The sequence below is a fragment of the Quercus suber genome, unplaced genomic scaffold (assembly GCF_002906115.3).
Source record: "Quercus suber isolate HL8 unplaced genomic scaffold, Cork oak 2.0 scaffold_904, whole genome shotgun sequence".
Taxonomy (NCBI): domain Eukaryota; kingdom Viridiplantae; phylum Streptophyta; class Magnoliopsida; order Fagales; family Fagaceae; genus Quercus; species Quercus suber.
In genome coordinates, this window is record NW_027070328.1 from 5,968 (window position 1) to 23,172 (window position 17,205).

General features: G+C 34.0%; 1 protein-coding gene across 5 annotated transcripts; it reads left to right on the top strand.

Moving 5' to 3' along the window:
* Window positions 1–9,203: 9,203 nt before the first annotated feature.
* On the top strand, window positions 9,204–16,250 carry LOC112001625 (MLO-like protein 6). 5 transcript variants are annotated; one of them, XM_065768204.1, is made up of 14 exons: window positions 9,204–9,622; window positions 9,732–9,789; window positions 9,956–10,194; window positions 10,482–10,598; window positions 10,759–10,819; window positions 12,827–12,915; window positions 13,589–13,663; window positions 13,792–13,873; window positions 14,165–14,205; window positions 14,295–14,468; window positions 14,580–14,615; window positions 15,143–15,210; window positions 15,359–15,419; window positions 15,693–16,250. In XM_065768204.1, exons 1-14 carry the CDS (start codon window positions 9,485–9,487, stop codon window positions 16,086–16,088), a joined length of 1,635 nt encoding a protein of 544 aa, XP_065624276.1. In that variant the 5' UTR covers window positions 9,204–9,484; the 3' UTR covers window positions 16,089–16,250. The 5 variants fall into 5 exon arrangements, with proteins under 5 accessions (XP_065624276.1, XP_065624277.1, XP_065624278.1 ...); XM_065768207.1 differs by having other exon boundaries at window positions 9,207–9,509; XM_065768205.1 differs by lacking the exons at window positions 13,792–13,873; window positions 14,165–14,205.
* Window positions 16,251–17,205: the final 955 nt, after the last annotated feature.

Consider the following 17,205-nt stretch of genomic DNA (forward strand, 5'->3'; position numbering starts at 1 on the left):
GAGAAACCCAGATGTGAGAGAGAGAGAGAGAGAGAGAGAGAGAGAATGAGATGAGGAGAATGTGTGGTGGTGAGGAATTTGGTGGCTGCTAGCTATGATTGAGAATTTAGGTATTGCACCTAGGTATTGCACGAGATATGAATCCCTTCTCCAAATTTCTAGTAATTCTGATATATAGGGTTGTCCAAAAGTCACATCCTCTATTAAATCAATATGAATTTTTTTTTTCTTTCGTACATTTGCTACAAGTATATAAGTTTATCTCAGTGCTATCAGGGCCCATTTCATTGAATCATTGTGCCACCCAATTGGACAAGATTATTATTCCTAGTTAAGCAACCCATATATTACGTACCTTGTACCAAGTCCACGGCCATGTTGGGTCACTTTTTCTGACTATCCCTACCGTGGATCAATCGTGTCATTAAGTCTGTTGGCTATTGTTGTTGTTATCAGAGAGACTCCAAAGTCATGCAAATTTGGCTATAATTTTAATTTTATTGCTTTTTGAGGGAAAAGGGGACCCAAGTGTAATGCAAGGATGACTCAACTTATAATCTAAAAACTAATTCCTGTTTTTTTTGTTTTAACCTAACTCATGTTTAATTTGTTTGTCACCACTTTTCCATCTGGCTCTTTTTGGGGAATATTTTTTTATAGAGGAGGAAGTGTTGAAACTTAAAAGTACTTCATGTTTTATATAGCAATGCTAGAGATATAAATTTTTTTTATATTGTTTTTCATAATTTGTTAAAATGACAAGCTATTATTGGAGCAACTTCAATTTCACATAAGTATATCATTGACATAACTTTTATTATGTATCAATCCCAACATACCATATAAAAAAAGTTGCCAAAATAATTATAAATTTTTTTATGCCACTAAATCTAGTGGCAGAGCTAGATTTCATTTTAGGAGGGGCAAAATTGAAAGACAAAATTGAAATTAAAATTAATCTAAATATTATTAATCGATATAAATAACAAAATAGATAAACAATTATATATTAATATGTAATTGTCATACAAGATCAAAAATAATATAAACTTTAATTTATATTTGATTACCTAGTTTAATTTACTCAATTGGAAGATTTGCAAAATATACTTTGATACAAGTTCGTTTACACATACTTTGAATCGAATCATTATTATGATTAGGCTTCTCCATAATCGCAATTGCTTATAAGTATATATTTTATATCATTAAAATAAAGAAAATCACTTCATAGTTAATGACAATCGAATTAAGAGATTAATGTAGATATAGAGAATTTAAACATATAATTTGATTCCTTAAAATAAATTGTGAAAATAAATCAATGCGAAAGTGTTACGAATATAGAAATTTACTTGCAAAGTTTTACTCTCATGGCCTTGAATACTCTTAAAAAGTTACGTAGAATTCAACATTTCTTTATCTATTCTTTTAGGTGGTAAGAACTAAGAAGTTAAAATTTGGGTCTATGGCAAAAGTAAAGTGTTTGAAACTGTAAAAAAGTTAAGATAGAAGAGAAAAAAAATTAGTGGAGGCTAGGGTTTTATGTTACAAACTCATGGGTAGAACTCACGGCTCCACTAATCTATCAATTATATTAACTTGATTACTCAAGGTGGTGGTAGGCTTTGATACCAAATGTTACAAATCCATGGGTAGAAGTCACCCTTGAAATCCAGCTTGTAAGGGGATGGTGCTCAAGAGCTTATATACACATGTTTAAACTTACACTTAAGCAGTGTGGGACACTAGAATCATAACATTTTAGTTTAATATAAAAGGTGTTATGTTCTAAAGATTTAGTCATAAATATTTAGGTTCTAAATTTGTTGTATGTTGGTAAACCAAGAATAAAAACATGTCTAGTATAAGATCTTAGTGTCTTTGAAATGTTTTAGACATTGCTCAAGTTGATTCAAGTGATGTTTCAAGAACATACAAGCTGTAGAAAGAAGAACTGCAAAACTGTACTTCAAACTTGACCGATCAAAGAGAAGCCTTGACCGATCAAATTGTGATCTGCAGAATTTTAATTAAGTCCTAATAGCCTGCGAAACATTTAAGGTTTGAGTCCAACACTCTTAAGTATAAAAAGAAAACTGTAATATACTGTAAGTTCAAAATGGGTATGAAACACCTTTGAACGTTTAGACCCCAAATTACAAAAATACCAATTCAAGCTTTATATCAAACAATTAATGTGCGGAATATGATAACAAGCTTATAACTGAATTGATAGAACAATCTAAGCCAAATATAAACACATCCACAGCAGTAAATATAAGGCAAAGGTAAAGGGAAAGAAGATGCAAACACACGGACAACACACGATGTGTTATCGAAGAGGAAACCGAAGTCCTCGGCGTAAAACCTCTCCGCCGCCCTCCAAGCGGTCAAATAATCCACTAGAGAATGTAGTTGGGATACATGAACAGCAGAAGACCCTTCAAGCCTAATCTACCCAAGTACCTAAGCCCTCCAAGCTTCTTGCTCCAACGAGGTTACGCTGAACCTATTTCTTCTCTAGCTTCTCTCTGGAAGCTCTCTCAATATGATGGTTATAAAGATGTATATATAGTAGGGTGAGAAGGGAATGCAAAACGTCAGTTTTTGCCAAACAGGGCAAGTTGGCGACTTGAACTCACGGCTTGGCCAAGTCGCGAAATCAAGTCGCGACGTAACGGCCTGGCTAGACTGGAACTTTTGTCCTGTAGTGTGACAGCTGGCGCGACCCTTCAGCTTCTCAGTGTGCCTCTCACGTGACTGCATTTCGCGGCTTGCCAGTTGCGAACCACCCGCGAGTCCTAGTCGCAAGACTCTGTTTTTCTTGCACACTCTTGAGCTTTTCTTCACATCTTCTCACACACTACCCTTACAATTTTCCACCTAAATACAGGGTTACTAAGTGCTAAATTACAAGCAAATTGGTCACGGAATAAAGCCAATTAGATGGTTGATTAAATTCAACCTTACATATACGTTGTTTAAGTCTTGAGAGTTACTTTTATGAGATTTGTGAGGTTTTGTATCTTCTAACTCTATCAAGCACCTGCCGGAGATTAAATCCATATTGCTAGTACAGGATGAGTAAAGTTGCAGCCAAGCCTTTAGTTGTTGGGCTTTGTGGAACCTAGTTGTGTTTGATCCGATTGACGACCCGACCCGACCCGACCAGACTCGAATAATGTTGCGTGGTTTTTAATTGGAGATTTTTGAGGCTTAGTCCATGGAGCGAAGGCTTGGGCCGATAAGCCCAAGTCGGAGCGCTTAGGGTTTTGGCTCGTTTTGTAACCCATTGTGAATCCTGTGCGCAGGATATGGAAACCGTTTTTGGTGATTAAGGTTTTGTCTTGTTGTTGTTTTTGAGAGAATGAAAACACTGTAGCCGCACTTTGTAATTTTTCCTGATAATAGTGAAATCCCTACAACTTCGTGGACGTAGGCAAATTGCCGAATCACATAAATATTGTCTTGTGTGTGTGATTGTTTTTCTTTGGTGTGTATTTTCTCTCTTTTTTTTTTTTTTTTTTTTTTTNTAGTTGAACAAATTCCCTATTTCTTTTCACATAAAACTCAAATCGAAATTAATTATTCTAGCCACCATTGTCAAACTAAGATCACCATCGAACTAGACCAACCACCATTGCACCCATTGTTGGAAAGCACCACACCCACCGCACAAATCAAGCCAAACCCATCAACCACCACACCCATCGCCCAAACCCACAAAAATCAACTTTCAGACACCCAAATCTACCACCATCGACCAACTATGACCATCAAATCCAAGAGTTGCGGTTCACAACAGCTATGACTACCACTAGATGGAGAGTTGGGCAGAGAGAGAGAGAGAGAGAGAGAGAGAGAGGTGTGTGTTTAAAGAATTAAAAAAAAAAAAAAACATTTTTTTTAGCACTAGCAAGGAACATTGTCTCCCTACTAGTGGCAATTAATGTTAATTTTTATTTTATTTGTTAAGTCTAATGCATGGAGTTTTTGAGGGTTTCTTGCTATATTTTTAATGTTGGGCTAGTTTGACTAGCCTGATGCAAGTGTTCAGCATCCAAAACAGTGGAGTTAAAAATTTAGCTATTTGGCACCATAAAAAGTTACTTTATCTATTTTACCTACACACATACTGCAGCAATAGATTTATTTTAGCTTTCAACATAATAAAATAATAGAAATATCAAAATAAAATAAGATATCTACTACAATAAAATATTATATCTACTACACACAACCAAGCAGGGAATAATTTTTTTTTTTTTAGCTCTAAGCTATAGTGCACATCCATAGGTAGATGTGCACTGTAGCAGTGGAGCTAAAAAAAAGCAATGAAGCTAAAAAAAAGTAGGTTTAGCTCCACTGCTGTATGGTTATTTTTGTGTTTTAGTAGAGTTAAAATAGCTACATAGCTTTTTAGCTTCACTGCTACAAGTGCTCTAAAGGCATCATATTCCAAAATCTTCCTAACTTATCCCATTCAATTTTAATATTCAATATTGTAAAGAAAGGACTTATCGTATATCAATTATTTGATGGTAAAAGTTAACAGGTGCTATAATTGTATTGGTTTAGAAAATATTTTTAGAAATTTTATGGGAAAAGAAAAGGGTAATTGATTTTTAGACTTTTTTATTATTATATATTTTTCCATAAAAGAAGTATCAAAACTTTCTTGAAATTGTTAATTAACAAACGCCATAAGAGCATTCACATAATTTTGTCTAAATTTTTCTATCTATTCCAGCATAACAACTTACTTTTTTCTATTTTATACAACTATTTTTACAAAACACCCATATTAGATTATCTATTATACACTACATTTTATTTAAATAATTATTTTTTTATTATTATGTTTACCTTTATTTTTTCCCCTAGTTCTTCTAATCATTGGCTATAACCCTACACTTACATAAAAAAAGAAGGAACGTTTTGAATAATTTTTTCCAACATAAATTTATGGAATAGGTTTGATTAACGGATGTCCTTATAGCATTTGTAAATGGACTATTTTAGAAAAATTTTGATATCATTTTCATGAGAAATATAAAAAATTGTAAAAAAAAAACAATTTTTTTTTCTATAAAAAATTTATAAAAATATTTCTTAAACCAATACCCATACTCCATTGGTTAACTTTTTCCATCGAAAAGTGTTACATTCACGGCATTTTCACAAAAATCCTAACTAGTAGATTATTATTAGTTCTAATTTGAATTAGCCACTAAAATTATTTATTTTGTTTTTTTTTTTTTGCCAATAAGTTACAGTTAGAGCAGCAGTGTTGACAGAGGCATCTTGCTAAAATGCTATTTTTACCACCACAAATTACAAAATTTTGTGTACCAATTTACTGTAGCAAATTGCTATTTGCTATTAATACTTTTTTTATTTTTGTTTCCCGTTGCTTCTCTCTTTTTTATTCTTTTTTCTTTCAGCTCGTCTCTCTTCCCCCATTAACAGACCAAAGTTCCTCTCTCTCTCTTTCTCTCTCAAGCCACACTGTTCCTCCCTAACAGCCCTTCGCTTCCTACTACTTCAGCTCCCTCTGTGACCGCACCAAGGATATCCTAAGTGTCGTCATGATTCTCCTCTTCGGCGTTGGCTGCGGAGCCCTCGCCGCCGCCACCATGTACCTCGCTTGGTCTCGCTTTTCCCTCTTCTTTCTCCGACGATGACAACAACAATGACGGCGATTTTTTTTGGCTTGTAGCTCTATGATTTTGGCCCTTGATTTTAGCTTGCATCTCTTCTTTCTTCGACGAAGACGACAATGATGACGTTGTGGCTTGTAGCTCCATGATTTTTTTTATTTTTTTTTTTATTTTATTGGTTGCTGGTTTTTTGGTTGAGCTTGAGGTCACCGTGATTGTGGTGAGAATTGATTTGGAGAAGAGACAGTGAAGAAGAGAGGAAAATAAATAAATAGTGTTTAATTTTGTTATAAAAATAAGAATATTGATGTGGAGCAAGTAGTGTAATATTTTTTTTTTTTTTTTTTTAAGGAGTGAAATGGTAACTTAATATGTAAAGTAACTTTTTTAAGCGTTAAAAACTAAAATATTTAACACCACAAAAGTGAATTTGCCTTACACAAATTTTATTTTATTTTTTTATGATAAGATAAGAGCCTTCACACATTTTATCAAGCAATTGGCGTAGTTGCCCAATGGAATCCCAAATGGAAAATTGGAAACACAAGTACACAACCATGGGAGTTTCTCTCTCTTCTCTACAACAGCGGTTTGGGAAATAAAAAGTGGAAGGTGCAGTTGGGGTTCTCTAACACAACAATGGTTTGGAAGTGGTGAGAAAGATGAGGGGGTGAGAGCTTGGATAGATGACGGGAGAACAAGAAAAATCAGAAATCAATCAATACATAGACTTGCCGAAAGATATTGCAATGCCCAAAATGTTTTAAGATATTGTCCAGGTACCTTTACACACAATGACTGAAATGTTCTGTCAACTTTATGTTGTTTAAAGTCTTGAATGCTAAAAAATCTTACTATTCAATTATAGCAACCGATGACAATAATATATGAAAGTTCAATATGGGTATGAAATACCCTTGAACGTTTAGACCCCAAATTACAAAAATATCAATTCAAGCTTTATATCAAACAATTAATGTGTGGAACACGATAATAAGCTTATTACAAAATTGATAAACAATCTAAGCCAAATATAAACACATTCACAGCTGTTAATATAAGGCAAAGATAAAGGGAAGAAAGATGCAAACACACGGACAACACATGATGTGTTATCGAAGAGGAAACCAAAGTCCTCAGCGTAAAACCTCTTCGCCGCCCTCCAAGCAGTCAATAATCCACTAGAAAATTTAGTTAGGATACATGAACAGCAATAGACCCTCCAAACCTAATTTACCCAGGTACCTAAGCCCTTCAAGTTTCTTACTCCAAGGAGGTTGCATCGAACCTTTTTCTTTTCTAGCTTATCGGATTCCGCTACTTGACCATAGCATCAACCAATGTATATTGGTTCCTTTCCAAACTGCTTCCCAAAGCACCAAATGGACCTTCTCACAGAGTGGGTGTGGTGAGACAAGGGTTTGGTAAATGACCTCTCAAGGGTATGACAATGGAGAGGAAGAGAGTAGAGGAATTTGTAGAGTCTCTTTAGATGAAGATTGGGGATGAATCAATCTTGTATTTCTCTAGGGTTTTCTCTCACAAAATTCTCTCTGGAAGCTCTCTCAATATGATGGGTATAAGGTGTATATATAGTAGGGTGAGAAGGGAATGCAAAACGTCAGTTTTTGCCAAACAGGGCAAGTTGGCGACTTGAACTCCGGCTTGGCCAAGTCGCGAAATCAAGTCGCGACGTAACGGCCTGGCAGACTGGAACTTTTGTCCTGTAGGTGACAGCTGGCGCGACCCTTCAGCTTCTCAGTGTGCCTCTCACGTGACTGCATTTCGCGGCTTGCCAGTGCGAACCACCCGCGAGTCCTAGTCGCAGACTCTGTTTTTCTTGCACACTCTTGAGCTTTTCTTCACATCTTCTCACACACTACCCTTACAATTTTCCACCTAAATACAGGGTTACTAAGTGCTAAATTACAAGCAAATGGGTCACGGAATAAAGCCAATTAGATGGTTGATTAAATTCAACCTTACAATCTCCCCCTTTGGCTATTCTGTGACAAAACCCTACAACAGACTCTAGACTTAAACGGAGTTGGGAACAGTTGGAAAACTCACTCACACCTAACTCTAGATTTGAAAAGCTCTTGAACATATGAATAAGTAACTCTTGAAACACAATAACATAGCAATATCATTGTACGCAGAAAACTTAATATGCATATGGAGCAAAATAAGCATGATCAAGCAAAAATGAACATAGGCATAAAAGCAATAATTCATGGCAAGATCAACACCAGTAGTCACTTAAGCAAAAGTGATTACTATGTTCATTCACACAAGGAATGAACATCCGGACATGCAAAAATGATAAACTCAATTGAAGAGAATCATTTGCAAGTCCAACACTCAACCAATGCATACAAACATATATGCATCTAGGAACAATCCTACAAGGGCACAAGAGTGTTGTACTTAGGGTAATGCAAAGCATTAACAAGTACCAAAACACAAAGCACAAAGGCTGCATATGCAAAGTTTTAGCAAATACATGGCACAAACCATACAAGCCTACAATCATGCAAAAGTGCTATAAACAACCCTCAAAGCTTACAAAAGCAACAATGGGTACAAAACATAAACATAAACATAAACTTTAAAAACCTACAAAGGTACTAGATACAAACAGATGATAAAAATACTTCCCTTATCATATCACTCCCCTTATCATAAATCATAGGAGCTGTGATGAACTTGAAACATAAATACTGTAACCTGAAACACTTTGCAAGGCAAAACCACATATAATGAACAATTGCTCAACTCACATATTGGGAAATTTGGGTTGAATTCCCTACAACATTAGTTATCAAGTGTATTGAAGTTCAAGGTATGAATAGATGGTTCTTGTGAGAACAGATCTAGATCAAAGAAGTCTGTGGAGTTCATAACCTAGTTTGGTAACTGTGTTAGATTTACTATGAATTTGTAATCTTAACTGTAAATCTCAATTTGATATAGTTGATTGTTCTCTTGGGATAGTTCCCTCCAGGTTTTTTTACCTTGAAACGATGTGTCATTGGTTTTCCTGAGTCATCACATCTTGTGTTATTTACTTTTCCTCTGTGTTTGTTACATGTGATGAATGTTTAGTCTAGATCTGAATAATTAACCTAATTAACAATTTGGCTAATAAATTAAGTTAAACATATTGTGTTTTTTAGGGGTTTAAATCCTTACAAAATGTCTTATATTTTATTTATTTTTATTATGATTATGTGGTTCAAATAATTCAAAGGACAAATTGTGTGAGAAAGGCACCATGGGATAAAAATTTGTCGTCGCTTAAGAACATGTGGCAAGAAAAATGAGATTATGGCTACTAACTATCAAGTGGGACCTAGAAAACTTTGTTTTGTATGAAAAAAGACAAATGAACCTACTTTAGTGTTATTTCTTATGGAACCTATGTATGGTAAAAGAAAAATTAGTACTTATTTCTTCTCTAAATACTACATGGGTTACTATATAGTATTTTCTAATGAACTTTCTCTCTTATTCCGGGAGAGAACTGAGAAATTTATTTTAGTTGTTTTGTTTAGTAGATAAAAGTTTCCAAATTTGTTGCTCTCTGTCTCTATAAGTGTAACTACCGATCTTTGAAAGGGTCAAAGTCTACCGATCTGTAGACTTAGACTTAATTCGTTTCTACTCTCTATATAAACAACAAACGAACTCGCACACAGCAGAAAAACTTACGTATAGAAGCTGCAATTATTTTGTTGTGGATATCATCATCACGACAGTAATTAATTTCCTCCATTGTTTCTTCAACATTTCATTGTAAACTTTCTTAGAGTTTTGCTTCCATGGGCAAGGACATTCCAAATCCAGGTGAGTATGAACGTTCACTGGAGCGCACTCCAACATGGGCTGTTGCGGTGGTCTGCTTTGTGTTGGTTGTTATTTCTCTCTTCATTGAACATATTATTCATATCATTGGAAAGGTATTGAAGCTTATTTATTTATCTTGATATCCGTTTGGGTAACCTGCAGTTTCTTTTGTGTGTATATATATATTTTTTCTTGATGAATGATTCTTGCATTCCTATGTAGTGGCTAAAAAAAAAACACAAGTTAACTCTTTACGAAGCACTCGAAAAAATCAAAACAGGTATGTAACGATCATGATAAATTACCAAAAAGTGAATTTAATTATTTAACTATTATTCCAACGCTCATAGTTTGATCTCTAGCATATCTTTAAAAAAAAGAAAGTTGATTCTGTCCAAAGCCTAACACTTTTTCTTTGTTGGATATATATTTTTTTCCTTTTTCAGAGCTTATGATATTGGGATTCATATCCTTGCTCTTAATAGTGTTTCAAGCGCCAATTACTGATATATGTGTTCCCAAGAGTGTTGGAGCCACTTGGCACCCCTGTAAAAAGGGGTACAAGGACAGCAAGGAAGAGACAGATTCCCAGGATAAAGGACGGAAACTACTACAACTTTGGGATTCTGGTTTCGGTTCACGAAGAATATTAGCTGCAAAAGAAATTGACAAATGCACACTAGAGGTAAGCTCAATGATTTTTTTTATAATTAATTTAAACGAATTTAATATTGTGGTACCACCAATGAATAGCCTTCAATTATTGGGGTAGGGGTTGTTGGAAACTTGGAATAGAATCAATGAATGTTATAACTTATAAGTAATAGTTGAATATCATAATAAATAAATATTTGAATTATTTTTTTGTGATTCGTAATACATCCGTTTGTATAGTTTATAAGAGAAGTGGGGATGATGAATTTAGTGGATTGAAGTTTTTTTTGTTTTTTTTTTTGTTTGGCATTTTGATAGGATAAAGTCGCTTTGGTGTCTAAATTAGGGATTCACCAGCTCCATATATTCATATTTGTGTTAGCCGTTGTTCATGTGCTCTACTGCATCACCACCTTGGCTTTGGGCAGAACTAAGGTACTTCTCTTGTAATTATTTTCATGTTTGTGAGAGAAATGATGTATTCATCAAATATATAGTAGTGAATTGATCCCACACTGCGATTGTACAAAATGTATACATTTCTCTAGTTCTTTTCCTTCTTTGAATGTTGTCAAAATTCTTGCTTGGATCGCAGATGAGAATATGGAAAGTTTGGGAGGAAGAAACAAAGAAACTTGAATATCAATACAATCATGGTAAGTCTCAAATACTGTCAAACGGGTCAACGACGTAGCAAAGTTTAATTTTATGGGGTATACATTTAGTTTGAAAGCTACTAGTCACAAAAACAAACAAAAACAAAGTCATCGAATTCTTGTATTTTAGTATAAAAATCAATGGATTCCTTTATAAATGACTTTTCAATAAGTGTATGATAATAATCGAAAACTAGGTGTCTTTTTTTGCTTTGATTTTTGCTTGAATTTTTTTCTTTTTAAAATTTAACAAAATTAGGCTAATTTTTATCTTTTTGTCATACATTTAGCATAAAAATTACCAAAAACTATATATTTTGTCTCATACTTAGTAAATAAGCTACTAAAACTATGGAATACCAAACAATTAATTATCAGAGATATTATAAATTTTATTACAGATTTATAAACTAATGTGTTATTAATAATGATGAATGTTTGAATTACTTTTCTATGATTAGTAATATATACATTAATTTGTAAAAATTATGTAGTAACATTTGTAATATTTTTAACGCCATACGTAATTTTTATAATTTTTTTTTCACAAGTATTTAGGTGGTACCTTGTTATTTGTGCTAATAGAAGTGATGTTAATATATATATATATATATATGTTTTTGAGAATCAAGTGATGTTAGTACTTCCCCTAAAAAAAATAGTCATGTTAGTACTTAGTACTGTGTAAAAGTGATGTTATTATTGTTTGTTAGGTTCTAAGGTCTTAGGATTTTATGTATTTAGAACTCTAATTTGTAATGTTGGCAAACCATGATCAAAACATTGTATTTAGTCTTATTTAGACTTGCTCAAAGTTGGTTTAATATTGTAAAGTTGGAATCGAGTGGCTGCAGAAGTACTTGGGACTCTCGGCCTGGCTCGATCGATCGAAGAATAGACTCGATCGATCGAAAATCGCACAGGTTGAATTTTCTGCAGAATTTCCAACTCAGCCCTACTTCATTAAACGTTTAGGGTTTTATGTTTTTACCCTAGGTATATAAATAAAACCCTAGCCACGTTTTTGAAGGTTGTCCATATTGTATTGTTGCTCATACATTGCTGTTTTGTGTGAATCTCGTGTGAGATCTTTGAGGAGCTTTCCTTTACACAAAACTTAGGGTTTTCATGGTGGAGATTATTTCAACATCTTGAAGATCATTACTGTTGCAACCATTGGAACTTAAAAGAAAAGCAAGCGGGGAGCTTGTAGCTGATTGAGGAATTCAAGAAAGAAGTAGTCCGTGGATTCGGAGCCTGCGCGTGGTCGTGTCAGGAAGTTCTACTGGTGGTAGCATTAGGAAGTCGAGCGGGGAGCTTGTATTCCTTTTGTATGAACTTCAATTCTTTCATAGTGAATTCAGGTTAGCCTTGAGGATCGGTGGGTCAAATCCTCCCCAGGTTTTTACCGTGTGGTTTCCTGGGTGATCATATCTTGTGTTATTTATTTTCCGCTGTTTTATATTCTTGATATGATTGTTTGGATTGTTTTAACCTAGAATTGCTTAATTTGACTAAGTAACAACTTGGCTAATTAATCTAGGCTACGCAATCTGTGTGTTTAAGGGGTCTAAATTTCCATCATTGTTTGTTTGTTTGTTTGTTTTTTTTTTTCCTGAATAATGTTATTATGGTCACTTTTATGAGAAAATTCTGTATTATAGCAACATTAATGTTTTATTTATTTTTATCTCTTTGCTGATTGGGTAGGTGGCTAGCTACTGTTTTTTTTTTCTTGGGTTAAATGCTAGCTACAGTTAAGTAGTACATTATTATTATATAGTGCAACTGCAATGTAAATTACTTTTATTTTTTTATTTATTGTTAATGAGATGCAATTTCTAGTTAAGGTTTGCTAAGTTATATTATATATATATATATATATATTTAAAATAGGTAGATTTTTTTTTGGGTTTGCTTTTAATTTTTCTTTTTGATAGTGTGTTAAAAAGACAAGTTCTCATGCACACTATGCGTGTGATGTATACAATGATTAATGTGATGCAGATCCACAAAGGTTTAGGTTTGCAAGGGATACATCGTTTGGGCGTAGACATTTGAACTTCTGGAGCAAGTCAACAATTTCCCTTTGGATAGTAAGCAAGAATTAAATTCCAAAAATATTATAATGTTGCCGAATTTAGAAGTGTTTTAATGATTTAATTGTTAAATTAATTACTTTATATGTAAGCTAATAACTTTTAAGTTAACTGTTACTTCCTAGTATTTTATTGATTTATTAGTTAAATTAATTAAGTAGTGTCTTAAGTTTAAGGGTTAAGAATTTAAGATGCTTAAAACAAATGGATAAATTTTGGCTCTAACGCAACTCAATATCTTTTTATTGAATGTGATTTTGACAAATCTACCATTAGATTATATATTTTTTTTTCATGCTTATAAAATTTCTACAAAATCAAAGATCAATGGTTATGTTGTCAACAAATTTTAAATTTCAAGTTTTTTTTTTGGTAATATAAAATTATGGAAAAAAAAATTTATGGATTGAATAGTAAATAACATCTGATTAAAAAAAAAATTTGACATGTAAGTTAAAAATATAAAAAATATGCAATCAAACTATTAGATTTTCAAAATAATTGTTATTTGAAAAATTACAGTATGTCGTGTATATTTCTCCACATGCCATTCTGTGTTACTAAGTTGGAGACTAAAATCTCTCCTCAAAAATAAAAAGTTGGACACCACAAGTAGTGAAGCTAATGCTCATATTCTTATAAAAGTTCCTCTTTCTCCTCGTTTCATTAGGTGTGTTTCTTCCGACAATTCTTTACCTCAGTTAACAAGGTTGATTACCTTGCACTGAGACATGGATTTATCATGGTAAGTTTTAATATATGGAGTAACACAATGTTCGAGCTTCTATATATGTATACCAAGTCGAGAAAGGGATATAAATTCGTTTTGATAACTGGAGCTCCTATGTTGCCTATGTGATTTACATTTTACAGGCACATTTGGCACCAGAAAATGAAAAAAACAGTCGAATCATATGGTTCTTTGCGTTGTTATTCCTCCTGTCCAACACATATGGTAAGCTAAATTCTACTTCTTGGATATCAAACTGTAGACACAATTTTCCATTCTAAGGGTCGGAATAGGATTCTCTCTATTTTAAATGAAACGGACACAGTACGATGTTATTGAAAAAATTTAAAGAATATACATTTTGTAAAATTTAATTCGAATAATGAAATCGATCCATTATAAATTGGGAGGTCATTTGGCTGTTTTGTGTCATTCTCTTTTCTTTAGTCCAAATTTAGCGTAAATTGTCTTGTGATTTCTGATTAATAAGAAATGTTTCTTTCTATACAATGACAGGATGGCATTCCTATCTATGGCTACCATTTCTCCCATTGATTGTAGGCAACCAGAAACAAACTTGTACTCCTACATTCTCATTTTGGGCTATTGGTTTAATGGAAGTTGATGTGGTTTGTGAATTTTACAGATAATACTCCTGGTGGGGACAAAGCTACTAGTGATAATTACACAAATGGGACTAAGAATTCACGAGACAGCAGATGTGGTTAGGGGTGAGCCTGTGGTGAAGCCAGGTGATGACCTCTTCTGGTTTGGACGCCCCAAGTTCATTCTCTTTCTCATTCACTTGGTTCTTTTTCAGGTATCTCTCACTTACTTACATCAAGAAAATTACTAGCATGTTAATCTATAAGGAATCTAACATTAACCTCCTTTGCTTTTGGCCTCTCTTTGTGATGACTTTTAATTGCAGAATGCATTTCAATTGGCCTTCTTTGCTTGGAGTATGGTAAACATTTCCTTTCTATTCAATTATTCCATTATTTACAAGTACTAAATGATATCTGCACTACTATACACAAAGTTCCATGTGACATTTGCTTGGCTCTAAATCATATATCTGGTGCAATAAGTACATAAAATTTATTGAGTCACGAGCTGTACTGCTGATGATTTGTTGAGTATACCTTATGATTTGTGCATATACTGTACTGCAATATATATAGGTGCATAAAATTTTTCATAACTGCTGATGTAACATCTTATAATTTGTACAAAATAAAATTGGTGTCCACAATGGGTCCATTTGAAAGTGATGTTGCTCTAATAATAACTTATTAGCTTAAAATATTGTAAAAAAATAGTTGTGAAACATATTGAGTCCTTAAAATTACTCAACCTTAATGTTTGTAGTCTAAGCAACATGATTGTGTTCTTTAAAACCATTTTTAGGACTTAGAATTTCGCTACAAGAGAACTATAAGCTGAGAGGGTTTTCTAACTTTCCTGTTACATATATATTTTCATCTCTTTCAGGCTCAGTTTGGCTTGAGTAATTGCTTCCATAATCGCACTGTAGATATTGTCATCAGAATCTCAATGGGGTGAGTTTCATCACAAATACGCATGCGTATAATTCTGTATGAGGGTGTCTTTGCAGTGATTTGACCTGGATGATTAAGGACTAGTGATTATTGATTGTCATTCAATTTAAGAATTGCTAATCTAAGTACAACACTGACATTTTTCCAGGGTCATCATACAAGTTGTATGCAGTTATGTGACTTTGCCTCTCTACGCTTTGGTGACTCAGGTGAGATATAGTATATTACATCTATAGGTCATATGGCTTGAAATGGTACAAAACTAAGAGCAAAATTAGTTTATTCTAATTCAATGATAAAGATCAATGTTCTAGAATAAGGGATTTGGATTCGATCTTGGCCTAGTGTTAAAGAGTAATAATTATGGATTGGATGCCATTGGTTCAGATTATGTATTTGAGCTAAGTAAAAGCGAACCAAGTAAGAAAATTACCACCAATTTATAACCAACTTAATTATGATTTGTTTACCTGATTTTACAGATGGGATCTAGTATGAGTTCTACCATTTTTAATGATCAGCTGGCAACAGGATTAAAAGATTGGCACAACATAGCCAAAAAGAACGCTAAACATAGCAATCATACTGAGACTAAATCACCCATTTCAAGTACTCCGACAACTCCCACACATGGCACGTCCCCGGTTCACCTCTTGCACAACTATCACCATAGCAGCCATGATAGCTTGCACGCATCTCCAAGAAGGCCCAATGTCAGAAATGATCATTGGGACAATAATGAGAGTCACTTGAGTGGGCATTCAGAGCAAGAAAAGCCGGAAATTCAAGAGCCAAGCTCATTTCAGTTGCCATCAGCTCCACCAGATCATACACAACATGAAATCAACATTAGTTCATCTTTTGCCTTTAGGAAATGAGTAAGAGAATGCAGATTGGGTCATAGGAGAATATCGCTTACTTATAACATGGTGTGCATGGTTAGAGCGAGCTCCTAGAGACTAAACCAAGGTTTTGTATCTATAAATATCATCACTTTTGTGAAGTACAACAATTCTGAATAATAGCATTTAGTTTAAATATGTCTTGAGTGTTGTGAAATGATAGAAATAGATAAAACAAAGTAAGAAAAAAACAAGAAATATATATTGATAAACTCTTGTATTCAAGTGGTCATCCATAATCCTTTTGAAATCTCTTAGATGTGTACAATAACAGTAAAGCAATCCCACATAAATATAGGGCCTTAGAATGCTTGTAGAGTTTATGGGTGAAAGCTCGAAAATGTGTTGAAAACACAAGAGCAATTTAGACCTCCAATTAAAATTACGGCTCGATAGATTTTACACTAACTTAATACTAAGTACGGAATAGTGTAAATGCGAGCGGATGAACAAATAAGCTACTCTAATCCATAAACTAAGCAACATAGTAGTATAATGGAATATAAAAGAGTAGGGAAGAAGGATGCAAACACAGAAAACACCGAGACGTGTTTTCGAAGAGGAAACCGAAGAACTCGGCGAAAAACCTCTCCGCTGCCCTCTAAGGCAAAATCGATCAACTAGACAATCAGTTGGGATACATGGGTTAGCAAGAGACCCTCCAAGCCTAATCTACCCGATGCACCTAAGCCCTCCAAGCTCCTACTCAAACAAGGCTTCTCGGAACCGCGTCTTGTCCTAGTTCTCCAGATCCCGCAACAAGCTCCATGTTGCATCTGCCATCCTTGGCTTCTTCCAATACTTCCCAGCAACTCCAAAACACTCTCTACACTTTGAATAGGTGTGGGTTGTGTTTGAGTACAAATCTTCTCTCAAGTTATGATAATGGGAGAAGGATGAAGAAGAGACTACAATGATTTCTCACTAAGGATGAGTAGCTCTCTCTCAAAAGATGGGTGTGTGTCTTTTAGAAAACCTATCTAGGGTTTTTCTCTCTAAATAGCCTCTCATACATTTGTGGGTAATGAGGGTATAAATAGTGTAGGCACAAAAGGTGTGAATCAGACTGGACAAGCTGACAGAACAGAATGCT

Excerpts from the sequence above, each read along its gene's own strand:
- LOC112001625 (XM_065768204.1), top strand. The coding sequence starts at position 9,485 with ATGGGCAAGGACATTCCAAATCCAGGTGAGTATGAACGTTCACTGGAG. Across the intron at positions 10,195-10,481 it reads TTGACAAATGCACACTAGAG|GATAAAGTCGCTTTGGTGTC; the intron begins GTAAGCTCAATG and ends GCATTTTGATAG. Across the intron at positions 12,916-13,588 it reads CAACAATTTCCCTTTGGATA|GTGTGTTTCTTCCGACAATT; the intron begins GTAAGCAAGAAT and ends TCGTTTCATTAG.